The sequence below is a fragment of the Hemitrygon akajei genome, chromosome 3 (assembly GCF_048418815.1).
Source record: "Hemitrygon akajei chromosome 3, sHemAka1.3, whole genome shotgun sequence".
NCBI lineage: Eukaryota > Metazoa > Chordata > Chondrichthyes > Myliobatiformes > Dasyatidae > Hemitrygon > Hemitrygon akajei.
The window spans coordinates 171777132-171789999 of NC_133126.1; the positions used below are offsets into that span (position 1 = coordinate 171777132).

Consider the following 12868-nt stretch of genomic DNA (forward strand, 5'->3'; position numbering starts at 1 on the left):
TTTCCCACCAAGGTTGATGATACCAGAACTAGAAATGTTTAAGTGCGAAGGGCAAAAAGTGTAAGGGCAACATCTTCATTCAGAGGGTGGCGAGGGTATGGAACAAGCTGTCAACAGAACTGGTGGATACAGGTTCAATTTCAACATTTACGAGAAGCTTATTCATTTACTTAGAGATAAAGCATGGAATGGGCCCGTCTGCGTCACTGGGTCTTACCTCCCAGCAACCCACCGATTTCAACCCTAGCCTAACCACAAGACAATTTACAATGACCAATTAACCTACTCACCACTACATCTTTGTCCGGAATTGAACTCCAAACTCCAGCCGCCGAACTGTAATAGTGTTGCGCTAACTGCTACGCTACTGTGGTGCCCATGGATAGGTACTTGGATGTGAGGGGCAGCGAGGGCTATGGTCCAGGTGCATCTTGATGGGACGAGGCAGAATAATAGTTCAGCATGAACGAGGTGGGCCGAAGGGCCTGTTTCTGTGCTGTAGTGCTCCATGAGTCAATGGCTCTCAATCCGTCAAACGCTCATCTGTAATGTATAATGTATAGATGACACTGCTATTGTAGTTATGAAACATGGACTTTACTGAAATGCTAAACCTTGAGTTCAGGAGGAGGAATTGGCAGGAGGGTGATTTAAAGGGCCCAACTACATGCAAGCTGTAAGTGGGCAGATGCCAATGGAAAACATTGTCCTGGAATATTCATGAAGATTGGCTGCTTGAATTCAGAGATGTCCGCATTGTATAATGGTGGGGAAGGCTGTGTGCGGGGATAGAAACCAACCAAACCCATCATTGCTCCTTATGCCCATTTTTTGATGTACAGTCACCCATGGGCCATTGGATACACACATTGTCTATAGCCATCATCCACCTGTGGGGGAAGTAGGGGCAGGTCAGTGGGGTTGGGGACAGTAACGGTGGTGAGTTGGGAATAATAAGGAGGCCTGTCAGGGAAATATTGAGCAGTCTCCATTATCACTCATTGATTATTCTCTTAGCAAAATGTTGAAGAATAACAGAGAAAAGTCTTCACAACATTTTTCATTGACATTTATAGCCTTAAACTATTCAAACACTATAGCACTTTGATTTGAACACCATAAATGCAAAGAAGATTGAGCTCAATCATTTAATTATCATAATATGTTAAATTAAGAAATTTGGTGTAATAGATCTAAATCTCACAGAAACTGTAGTTTACCGGTTAGTGGAATGGTATAACAGGAGAAGCTCAATCAAGATTTAATGAAGTATTCTTTTGTCTCATTTTCTGGAGGTCCTTCTGGAAAATATTGTCTGAAAGCTATTCAGACCAGCAGAGCAAGTAACAGCATGTCCATCTACACAACTGTTGTGCCAGTGAACGCTGCCACTCGGGAATCATTACCCTCCTACGTGAAAGTTCGAAACACAGGTAGTGTAAATGTCCTGAGCTTTTTATTTTCTTGGACCGTCAGTGTTGACCAGTTCTGTATGAAACTGTATTACCAGCAATAGTTCAAATAAAGTTGTTGTTGATCATCTCCTCCAACTGTATTGTGTGCTTATATTGTTACTCATCACTTCCAGAAGACCAGGTCTAATAAGATGATCATTGGAAAATCAATAAAAGAGTAAATGCTGGAAATCTGAAATTAAAACAAAGTTTTGGAAACGCTCAGCAGGCCAGGCAGCAATCTGTAGAAAGAGAAACAAGTAACCTTTCACATCTGAGACCCTTCATCCAAACTGTTTTCCTTTCCACAAGTGCTTCTGAACAAGCTACCTTATTTGTTGGAGTTATCTGTTCAGGACCAAAATGTTCTGATGTAAATTTGGAAATGTTCTTCCTGCATTGTTATCACTAAACATGCAGTATAATTGAGTTCAGTAGAGTACCATTGTCACTGCTCTACATTGCTTTCAACATCTCTGACCAGGAATTAAGTTCTAGGCATCTCTTTTTAATCGGCTTGGATTACAATTTGCGTAGCGGAAGAAGTTGCTTTACACAATTTCATATCAAGTATTTTGTAGCTAACCACTGTATATACTGTTACCTTGTAATTAGAATCTTATTCACCAAAATTAACAATGACCATATGAACTTCTTCTGTTGAATTACTTGGGAGTGGGTCATAGTATTGAGCAGTGGGGTGGAGGGAAGTGATAAATATTGTCTAGAACATTAGATGAAATGGGAGTTAACCCAATATATCATGGAAACTAACCCCAGATACTTCACACTTCAGAATGGATGCTGATTTTTAGAGAGGTTTAGTAAGATTGAAGAAAAATGCAGAAACCTATACAGAACAAGGGATCTAAGCAATAGGCCATTTGGATTCAGAATTGGCTTGCCCATTGAAGACAGAAGTAGTGGTCAATGGGACTTATTCTGCTGGAAGTCTATGACTACTGGTGTTCTGTAGGGATCCATACTGGGACCACTGCTGTCTGTGAGATATATAAATGGTCTGGATGTAAACATTGATGGGTTAATAACGGCAGATGATACAAAGATTGGTGATGTTGTGAATAGCATAGAAGACTGGCAAATGATACAGTGGAATATAGATCAGTTGCAGATATGGGCAGAGAAGTGGCAGAGGGACTTTAACCTGGCCAAATGTGAAGTGATGTACTTTGGGAGATCAAATCTAAAAATAGAGTACTGTGTTAATGGCAAGACCTTAAAAGTGTTGAAGGAGAGGGGGATCTTAGGGTTCAAGTCTATAGATCCATGAAAGTGGCGACACAGGTTGATAGGGTGGTGAAGAAGGCATATGGCATGCTTGCCTTTATTAATCAAGGAACTGAGTTGAAGAGTTCAAATGTTATGCTATAACTTTATAAAACTCTAGCTAGGCCATATCTGGAGTATTGCATTCAGTTGTGTTTGCCCCATTATCGGAAAGACGTTGAGTCTTTGGAGAGGGTGCAGAAGAGGTTGCAGCCTGGTTTAGAGCGCATGAGCAATAAAGAGATGTTGGACAAACTTGGGTTGTTTTCTCTGGAACAGTGAAGGCTGAGGGGGGTATGGTAGAGGTTTTTAGGATTATGAGAAGTCTAGATAGATTTGAGAGGCTGCATATTTTTCTCAGGGTTGAAATGTCTTATACCAGAGGGTATGCATTTAAGGTGAGAGGGTTAAATTCAAAGGAGATGTGCAGAGTTACTTACATGAGGAGTGGCAGGTGCCTGGAATGCACTGCCAGGGGTGGAGGAGGAAGCAATGTGTTCAAGAGGTACTTGAATCTGCAGGAAATGGAAATATATGGGTGTTGTGGGCGCAGGAAGGCTTAGTTTAGTCGAGCATTCAATTGACTTGTTCAGAACAATATTGTGGGCAATGGGATCTGTTCCTGTGCTGTACTGTTCAATGTTCTATATTTTGCAATCTGAAACCTAAAACAAAACAGGCGAATTTTTGCCCTGCCTGAGTCATTCCAATAAGCTATTCTCACCAAGACAGTTACCTAAAAGCAGACAGATGGAAATAGCAGCAGCTGCCTTTGTCCTGACCATACTGCCTCAGACAGCCCATTGATTGAAGCTTTCATTCATTAAGACTTTCTGTAGTCAGCACTCTTATGTGGAACCCTTGGCATTTTATGGTATTTTAGTTACTGGTATAATCAATGGATCTAATAATTTATATAAACTGACAAATATAATTCATATATACACTGGAATTTAGAAGGATGAGAGGGGATCTGATTGAAACATATAAGATTATTAAGGGATCGGACACGCTGGAGGCAGGAAGCATGTTCCCACTGATGGGTGAGTCCAGAACTGGAGGCCACAGTTTAAGAATAAGGGGTAGGCCATTTAGAACAGAGATGCGGAAAAACTTTTTCACCCAGAGAGTGGTGGATATGTGGAATGCTCTGCCCCAGAAGGCAGTGGAGGCCAAGTCTCTGGATGCATTCAAGAGAGAGTTAGATAGAGCTCTTATAGGTAGCGGGGTCAAGGGATATGGGGAGAGGGCAGGAATGGGGTACTGATTGTGTATGATCAGCCATGATCACAGTGAATGGCAGTGCTGGCTAGAAGGGTCGAATGGCCTACTCCTGCACCTACTGTCTATATATCAAAAACAACGTATCACAAACCTTCCCTTTTATACACACTGGCCCTCCCTCCTTTCTCTTTAGCTTAATTTCTAATTTTTTCCTGCTCTGTTGAAAAGGCAGTTGACCTGAAATACTTTTCTCTCCACAATCCGCCTGACTGGCTGAGAGTTTTTGATTAATTTCAGATTTCTATCATCTGCAGAATTTTGCTTTTCAATTTTATATACATTTTATATTCATTAATGTATATTTTGTGCTGTCACTGTAATTTGCACCTAGTTTTATTAACAGCACCAGCCTTCCTGCTTGGGTTTTATGGAAATCCCTTTTACTTTAAGGAGTCAGAGTAAACCAAGCACGAGGCTCGTATTCAGGGAGCAAGAGGCAGAGAAGTTATTCTGCCAGCCTGGTCCGGACGCCCCCAAGCCACGATTCTGTGGAAATGGATGATACATTGGGTTCTGCAGGTAATGGTTGTTGTCCTTTTAACCTCTCTTTCTCCAGATCTTTCTTTCTGGCCCTCTGTATACTACTGTTGGGTTAGGGTGTAGAATTGTTACTTCTCTTGTATTTTTTTGAATGCTTGTTTGTATTTTTATATAATCACCTACCTGTAACTGTTCAGTTAATTTTCCAGCAATTACAATACAGTTGCTTCTGTATTTTTCTAAAAGCGCCTTTGCTTTCAGTAGCAGGTGTCATGCAACTTGATTCTGCCTATCTTATAGATAAATTGTTATCACTGGAATTTTGTTCTCTCTAGTCGGAGTATGAGACAGCCACAACTACTTTTTTCCTTTGTCTTTCTTTGTTACTTGTTGTAACATTTAATAAAACCGCTTAGCAATAAGTTTTCTGCCTCATTGCTGACTTCTGAAGACCCCTTTGGATCACAAAAGCATCTGATCCAACATCAGAGACATCTCATGCAGAAGTCAGAAGTCATTTCACATTGTTTTCTTTTCACTTCCATTTCATTGTGTGTTTATTGGATACATGTCATTTTGTTCAGAGTTCCTCTACTGCCATTGTTTAATTCAGCACAAAGACCGAGTAGTGGACACCTAGTCTTCATTCTGAACATTGACTGTCCTTGCCAGACTAATGCAAGCTCAGATTGGAAATGATTCCATGACACTCCCCATTCATTAAAAAATCAGAGGAGTTCCCTTGGTCTCCTTGTCAATAACTAGCTTTCTAATCACGTTAGTGTCTGAGCCTCTCTCGATCATCATTTCCGATGTTTGGCTCCCGGGAGAAAGGGGTGGTGAAGTAATCCGTTTCTGGGTTGAGGAATTTTGTTTCTTGGGAGGTCCTGGGAGGAAAGTTGCCAGATCCTGGGAATGGTGTGGTGATGGTGAAGGGAGCCTGAACGCAGCCTATTTACACTGGTGTTTCCATGAGTGCCTATTGTTGAAACTCTTAATAACTTTTAACAACATTCTATCCTTGTGCTTTGGTCAGTTTCATGAAATTTCAGGAATCTCTAGGTAATAACATTGATTCTTTTTCTTTATAAATCAACCCGGATATCTTTCAGATGTACAGAGTAGTCAATAATCAAGCAATTTTGTGAACATTTAAAATTACTTTTCTCTGAGAGGGCTGGGGCTTCCTTTCTGAAATGGCTTGATAATCAGTGTATCCTTGATTCTATTTTGGATGCAATACATTCTCCTATTAAAGGACAATATAACATTACCTTTTATTAGCAGTAGAAATGAGGAAGAAAAACCTTTCTGTGCTTTTCTGATTATAAACATTAGCTCAATCTATCAATCAAGTTTGGATGAGACTAGAACTAGAGGTCATGGGTTAAAGGTGAAATGTGAAATGTTTAAGGGGAATGGGATGGTCGTGAGAATGTGGAACTAGCTGCCAGTATAACTGGTGGATGAGGGTTCGATTTCAACATTTAAGAGAAGTTTGGATAGGTACATGGATGGGAGGAGTATGGGGAACCACGGACTGGGTGCAGGTCAATGGGACTTGAGAGAACAATAACTCAGCCAAAGGCCTTATTTCTGTTCTGTAGTGTTCTATGACTTCAAAACAAGTGATTGTGCTCATAAGCATCATGTGCGTGAGTTGTGCTTGTGTGCTTGTGTCATGCGTGTGTGTTGTGTGCATGCATTTATGTGTGTAATCCATGTGTATGCACTAGGTGTATGGATGTGTGTAGATCAGATGTGGCTTCCTATGTGTTTATAGGTTGTGCTCGTTGATAAAGTTACTGCTGATCTGATTGTTACCTCAGCTCTGCATTCTTCAGTAACCTTTCAGCTCTTGCCCACCCCGTCTTAAAAGTGTTAATCAACTCTACCATCACAGCCTTCTAAGGAAGGGAGTTCAAAGGTTCGTTACTCCCCGAGGGGAGAGAAAATGTTTGCTTCATCTCTCTCTTAAGCAGTTTGATTCCTTATTTTTAAGCAGTGATCCAAAAACCTAGATTCTCTGATGGAGGAGCGATGATTTCCACATCTACCCTGTTAAAATTCATCAGTACCTTACATGTTTCATTCTAGTTCCTTCTCACTCTTTTAAACTCCAGTGGATTGAAGCCTAGATTCACCAGCCTTTCCTTGTATGACAACCTGCCCATTCCACATATTATTCAGCTATAGCCTATCTGAATACTTATAACGCATTTGCAACCTTCTTTGAGTAAGGTGACACTATACACTGTCCTCCAGTGCTTTCTGTCGTATTGACATAAATACAGAAAATGCTGAAAACTATCAGCCGGTCAAACAGCCGTTGCAAAAGGAGAAACAGAGATACCGTACTTGCTTTGTCCTTTCACCACTACCCTCTTTACAATTTAAAACTAATCTGGTTTCTTACTTCTCTAGTCTGACAAATCAGTTTTGACCTAAGCATATTTCGCATCAAACTGGAAAGGTGGTGAATCAAGTTGCGGAAATTGGGGATCGCAGAAATTGATGAATAGTTTAAAAGGAATACCTTTAATCATATCAAGTTAATGTTGCCAACATGATTCCATTGTTTATTTCAGAATTTTGGCATCTACAGTTTATTGAATTTCAGTTGGTCACACCAAAGCCCTTTACAGATGCAGTACAGTATAACCTTACATCATATTTAATTTCGACATTAATTTTGGGTTTTCCTTCCTCTGCCATCGATGCTGCCCTCAATCGCATCTCCTCCATTTCAGGCACATCTGTTGCAATAACAGGGATAGGGTTTCCTTGTTCTTACATCCCTATCCAGCAGATTAGGTTCTATGACTTTCGCCATCTCCGACAGGACACTACCACTAATCTCATCTCCTTGTGCCTCTCCACTTTCTGTAGGGATTGCTGTCTACGTGACTCCCTGACCACTAGACCCTCCCCACTGACCTCTCTCCTGGCACATTCCCTTGCCAGCATGACATGTACTGCACATCCTTCACATCCTCCCTCACCATCTTCAGGGCCCCAAACAGTCCTCCCAAGTGAGGCTGTCTATTGAGGTTATCTGTTGTATCTGGCGCTCTCAGCGCGGCCTCATCTACATTGGCGAGACCCAACGCAGATTGGGGAACCACTTTGTCAGGCACTTTTGCTCCATCCACTTTTGATTTTCCAGTGGCTACCCATTTCAATTTGACTACCCATTCCCATTCTGACATGTCTTTCCATGGCCTTCTCTACTGTCATAATGAGGCCACACTCAGATTGGAGGAGCAACACATCATATACCCTATGGTAACCTCCAACCTGATGGCATGAACATCAATTTCTCTAACTTACAGTAATTTCTCTGCCTTCCCTTCTTCTCTCTTTTTCCAGTCTCTATTTAGTTTCCCACTCAGTCCTTCTCCTCACCCATCCATCATCTCTTTCTGGTTCCCTTCCTTCTTCCTGTTAGTTCACTGTCCTCTCCCATTAGATTCCTTCTTCAGACTTTTACCTCTTCCACTGATCCCCTCCCAACCTTACCTCATCACTACCTCCCACCTACCCATCTTTCCCTCCCCTGGACTCACCTATCACCTGCCAACTTGTACTCCTTCCCCTTCTCCACCTTCTTATTCTGGGTCTGCTCCATTCCTTTCCAGTCCTGATGAAGGGTTTCAGCCTGAAACACCAGCTGTTTATTCATTTCCATAGATGCTGCCTGACCAGCTGCATTTCTTCAGCATTTTGTATGTGTTGCTCTAGATTTCCAGCATCTGCAGAGACTCTTCTGGTTACCACATCCTCCCCGTTTGTCATAACCTGCACTATTCACAGTAAGTGTAGTCAACCAATGTTTTGTAACACCATGACATCCCAACTCAATGTCTTGGTATGTGAGTGTGAGCATACTAAATGCCTTTCTCATTTATCTATTTCCCTGTGTCTTTGCGATATCTTCATATGACATGAAAGCTCCTAATCTCCATACCATTTACTCTTTTTATACATCCTAACTGAATTTAACTTCTCTACATTCCTGACCTTACACTTGTCTGGATTAAATCATAACTATATGTGCTGTGTGCTGTGCGCTGTGCGCTGCTGGTAACGTGCTTTGCACCTCGGCCCTGGAGGGGCACTGTTTCATGTGTGGTTGAATGAGAACTAAATCTGAACTTAAGCAGAGCAGACTCGATGGTCTAATTCTGCTCCTATATCTTATCGTCTTGAATTACATCTGCCACTACTCTGTCCATCTTTCCAGCTGATCCACATCCTGCTGTGTCTTTAATCAGCATTCTTTGCTATCTACAACTCCATCATTCTTTGAGTCATCTGAAAGCTTACTGATCGTACCCTCTACACTCTCATCCAAGTTATTTATATATATTACTAACAGCAAAGATTCCAGCACCGCTACACCACATCAGTAAAATTCCCAAATCACTACCCTGTGCCTCCTATCACCAGCCTATTTTGGTTCTAGTTTGAAAGGGTACAGAGGAGATTTACCAGGATGCTGCCTGGTTTGGAGAGTATGGATTATGATCAGAGATTAAGGGAGCTAGGGCTTTACTCTTTGGAGAGAAGGAGGATGAGAGGAGACATGATAGAGGTGTACAAGATATTAAGAGGAATAGACAGAGTGGACAGCCAGCGCCTCTTCCCCAGGGCACCAGTGCTCAGTACAAGAGGACATGGCTTTAAGGTAAGGGGAGGGAAGTTCAAGGGGGATATTAGAGGAAGGTTTTTCACTCAGAGAGTGGTTTGTGCGTGGAATGCACTGCCTGAGTCAGTGGTGGAGGCAGATACACTAGTGAAGTTTAAGAGACTACTAGACAGATATATGGAGGAATTTAAGGTAGGGGGTTATATGGGAGGCAGTGTTTGAGGGTCGGCATAACATTGTGGGCTGAAGGGCCTGTAATGTGCTGTACTATTCTATGTTCTATGTTCTAGTTTACGAGATCTCTTGTGCCTTAAACTTCTGGACCAGTCCGCCATGTTCTTCAGGTTCTCAGGAGTCCACCGCTCCAGCTTGCTGCTCAGTACAGTGCCCTGGTGGCGGTCATTTTTCAGAAGTCCTCTCTCCTTTCCAGTTCCAAGTTCAAACCATTTCTGGGAAGGTTTCACCTTCCCCTCATCTGGCTCCACCTATTACCTGCCAGCCTATACTCCTTCGCTTCCCCCACCTTCTTATTCTGGGCTAATCCTATTTCCTTTACAGCCCTGACAAAGGGTCTCAGCCTAAAATGTCATTGATGCTACATGACCTGCTGAATTCCTCCAGCATTTTGCGCACGTCAAAAAAAATCTGTTAAGCTTTCAAAAATAATGAATTGATAAGTTTCTAAACAACAAAAATATTACTATATAAAGGACAGTAAACAGTAATAAAAACTAAATCAGATCAAATTTGGTGTGACAACCCTTTGCCTTCAAACAGTATCAATTCTCTTAGGTACACTCTCATGCAATTTATAAGGAAGTCAGGTGGTAGGTTGTTCTAAGCATCTTGAAGGACTTGCCACAGTTCTTCTGCAGAGCTTGGCTGTCTTGCTTGCTTCAGTCTCTCCAGGTAACCTCATATAGTCTTGATGACGTTGAGGTCAGGGCTCTGTGGAGGCCACACTAGAAGACCATAAGATATAGGAACAGAAATAGGCCATTTTGCCCATCGAGTCTGCTCCGCCATTCAATCTTGGGCTGATCCAATTCTTCCAGTCATCCCCACTCTCCTGCTTTCACCCCATACCCTTTGATGCCCTGGCTAATCAAGAACCTATCTATCTTTGCCTTTAGTACACCCAATGACTGTCTGAAACCATATACAAATCTACGGTGCCTATGACTTTTGCACAGCACAGTACACTGTGCATTGTGTTTGGGTGCTTGTGTGTGTGTATACATATAATGCATGTGTGCGATGTTTTTATGAGAGTTGGTTGTATAATATTATCAGTCTTGTCCTGTGGCCTGAAGTCAGACAAATGACTAGACTGGCAAATGTGTAGTGGATCAGTGTAATCTATAATTGTGGCAGGATGGTAGCCCAGCTAGTTGAGCTGCTGTCTCATAACTTCAGCTAATCAGGTTTGATCCTCACCTCTGTTAATGTCTGTGGAGAGTTTGCATGTTCTACCTATGAATGCATGGACTTCTCTTTGGTGCTCCAGATTCCTCCCACAAAGATGTGTGGGTTGGTAGATTAATCAGCCTGTTGTGTAGTGGTAGAACTGATGAGGAGCCATGTGTGTATGTGGGGCAGGGGTGTGGAGGATGAAATTGGAACTGGGTACTGGAAGATTTGGTGGGCTGAAGGGTCTGACTTTGTGACCCAATGATTCTATTTCTGTTCTTTACAGGAATGGACGAAATTCCAACGACACCAACCAGTGTGGGATCTTCATCATCCTCTGGGTGGGAAAGGCAGAGTGTCCCAGATGGTAACTAGTTCTTTCCTGTTTCTCTTTTGGAACAATTCACATCTTTTGTTTTAGATCTTTACAAAGGTATTAGTGACTGAGCCTCTCGATAAGTTAATATGTAGCAGTGTTACAGACACAGTGAAATTAACTAGGCATACTGAAAAACGATTTATTATTTTGAATACTATAGATACACTGCACATTGAATTTTTAAGGGTTTTTCATCCTTGTGCTTTGAAGTAAAACATAATAGGCCAGATACACCACACGTTTACTTCTCTCAAAACGTCTGTGGCCGTGCTTACCTTCTGCAGCTGTCTTACTGGTTCTCCTGCAGCCTTTCCAAGTGCCCAAGCAGTGCACAGGGGGTGACGGGGCTGAAGGCTGCAGAAGCCATGACAAAAGCCCCTCTGAACCACCCTGCTGGGCCTCTCACACCACCTGGTCTCCAATATGTATTGCAATGTACTGCTGTTGCACAACAACAAATTTCATGATATTTTGTATGCCAGTGATATTAAACCTGATTCTGATTCTGATGTGTCTTTAAACAAGGACAATTATAAGCAATTAATGATAAAGTTTATAATGAAAAAAAACATAATTCTTCAAATGACACTCTGCCTTTAAAAATATAAAGCTGTTCAAATCACACCCTACTCACAAGAACAGACAAACATAAGAAATCTGGCCCAGTAAGCCTACTCCATCATTCAATACAATCATGGCTGATTGGGCCATGGACTCAGCTCCACCTACCTGCTTTTTTCCCACAACCCCCAATTCCTTGGCTATTTGGCAATTCTACCAAACTGCGTCTTAAATATATTTAATGTGTTAACCTGGGCAGGGAATTCTGCAAATTCACCAGTCTCTTGTAAACAGTTTCTCTTCATCTCCATCCTAAATCTATTCCCACAAATCCTGAGGCTATGTCCCCTAGTCAGGGGGGGAAAAAAATCCTATTTCTATCATATCTACCCTTTTCCTGATGTTATATTTTTCTACAAGAAGTCCTCTCGTTCTTCTGAATTCCAGTGAGTATAGTCCCAAGCAACTCAACCTCCCCTGATAGGTTAACCCCCTCATCACCGGAATCAATCTCACGAACCTCCTCTGCACCACCTCCCAAGCCAGAGTATATTTCCTCGAGTAAGGAGGCCAGTACTACAGGTGCAGCCTTACCAATACAGTTGCAGCACAGCCTCCCAGCTCTTACGTTCGATCCCTCTAGCAGTGAAGGCCAACATCCCACATGCCTTCTCGATAATCTGTTGCATCTTTAAACCAACCTTTGCAAATCTTGGATTCATGTTACAAGCACACCCAAGTTCCTCTGCACAATAGCACGCTTCAATCTGTCACCATTTAAATAATAAACTGACCTCCTACTTCTGCTTCCAAAGTGGGTGAACTTGTGTTAAGTGTTGTATTCCATTTGCCAGACCCTTGCCCACTCTCTATATCTCTCTGCATCCTCTGTACAATTTGCTTTCCCACTCAGTTTAATACCTTCAGCAAATGTAGATACCCTACACTCAGCGTCCTTGTCCAAATTACTAATGTACATCATGAACAGTTATAGGCCCAGTAAAGAACCCTCTGGTCTCCACTTATCACTGACTGCCAGCCCTAGAAGCACCCATTTATCCTAACTCTCTGCCTTCTGTTGGTGAACCAATCCTCTATCATATTAATACACTACCCACAACTCCATGTATCCTTATGGATAAGACTCTTATGCGGCACTTTATCGAATGCCTTCTGGAAATCCATGTGTACAACATCCACCCATTCCCCTCTATCCACTGCACTCGATATATCTTCAAAGGACTCCAATAAGTTTGACAAAACAGGAAAATTAATAAATGCAAAAGCCATCTGGTCAGTGTAAAGCATTATGACCCAGGTGGGAGGTTAAATGTGGCACCATGTGAGCCCCAAGTGTGCTCCATA

The 12868-nt window shown here is 42.1% G+C and overlaps 1 protein-coding gene across 10 annotated transcripts in view; it reads left to right on the top strand.

Annotated features, from left to right (window-relative positions):
- vwa5b2 (von Willebrand factor A domain containing 5B2) overlaps nt 1–12868 on the top strand; it is a 170817-nt gene that overhangs the window by 141263 nt on the left and 16686 nt on the right. For all 10 annotated transcript variants that reach the window (XM_073041325.1, XM_073041327.1, XM_073041329.1 and 7 more), the window contains 3 exons: nt 1296–1433; nt 4416–4544; nt 10850–10930. In XM_073041325.1, the coding sequence (XP_072897426.1) occupies nt 1296–1433; nt 4416–4544; nt 10850–10930 (348 nt within the window). The remainder of the gene's footprint in view (nt 1–1295; nt 1434–4415; nt 4545–10849; nt 10931–12868) is intronic.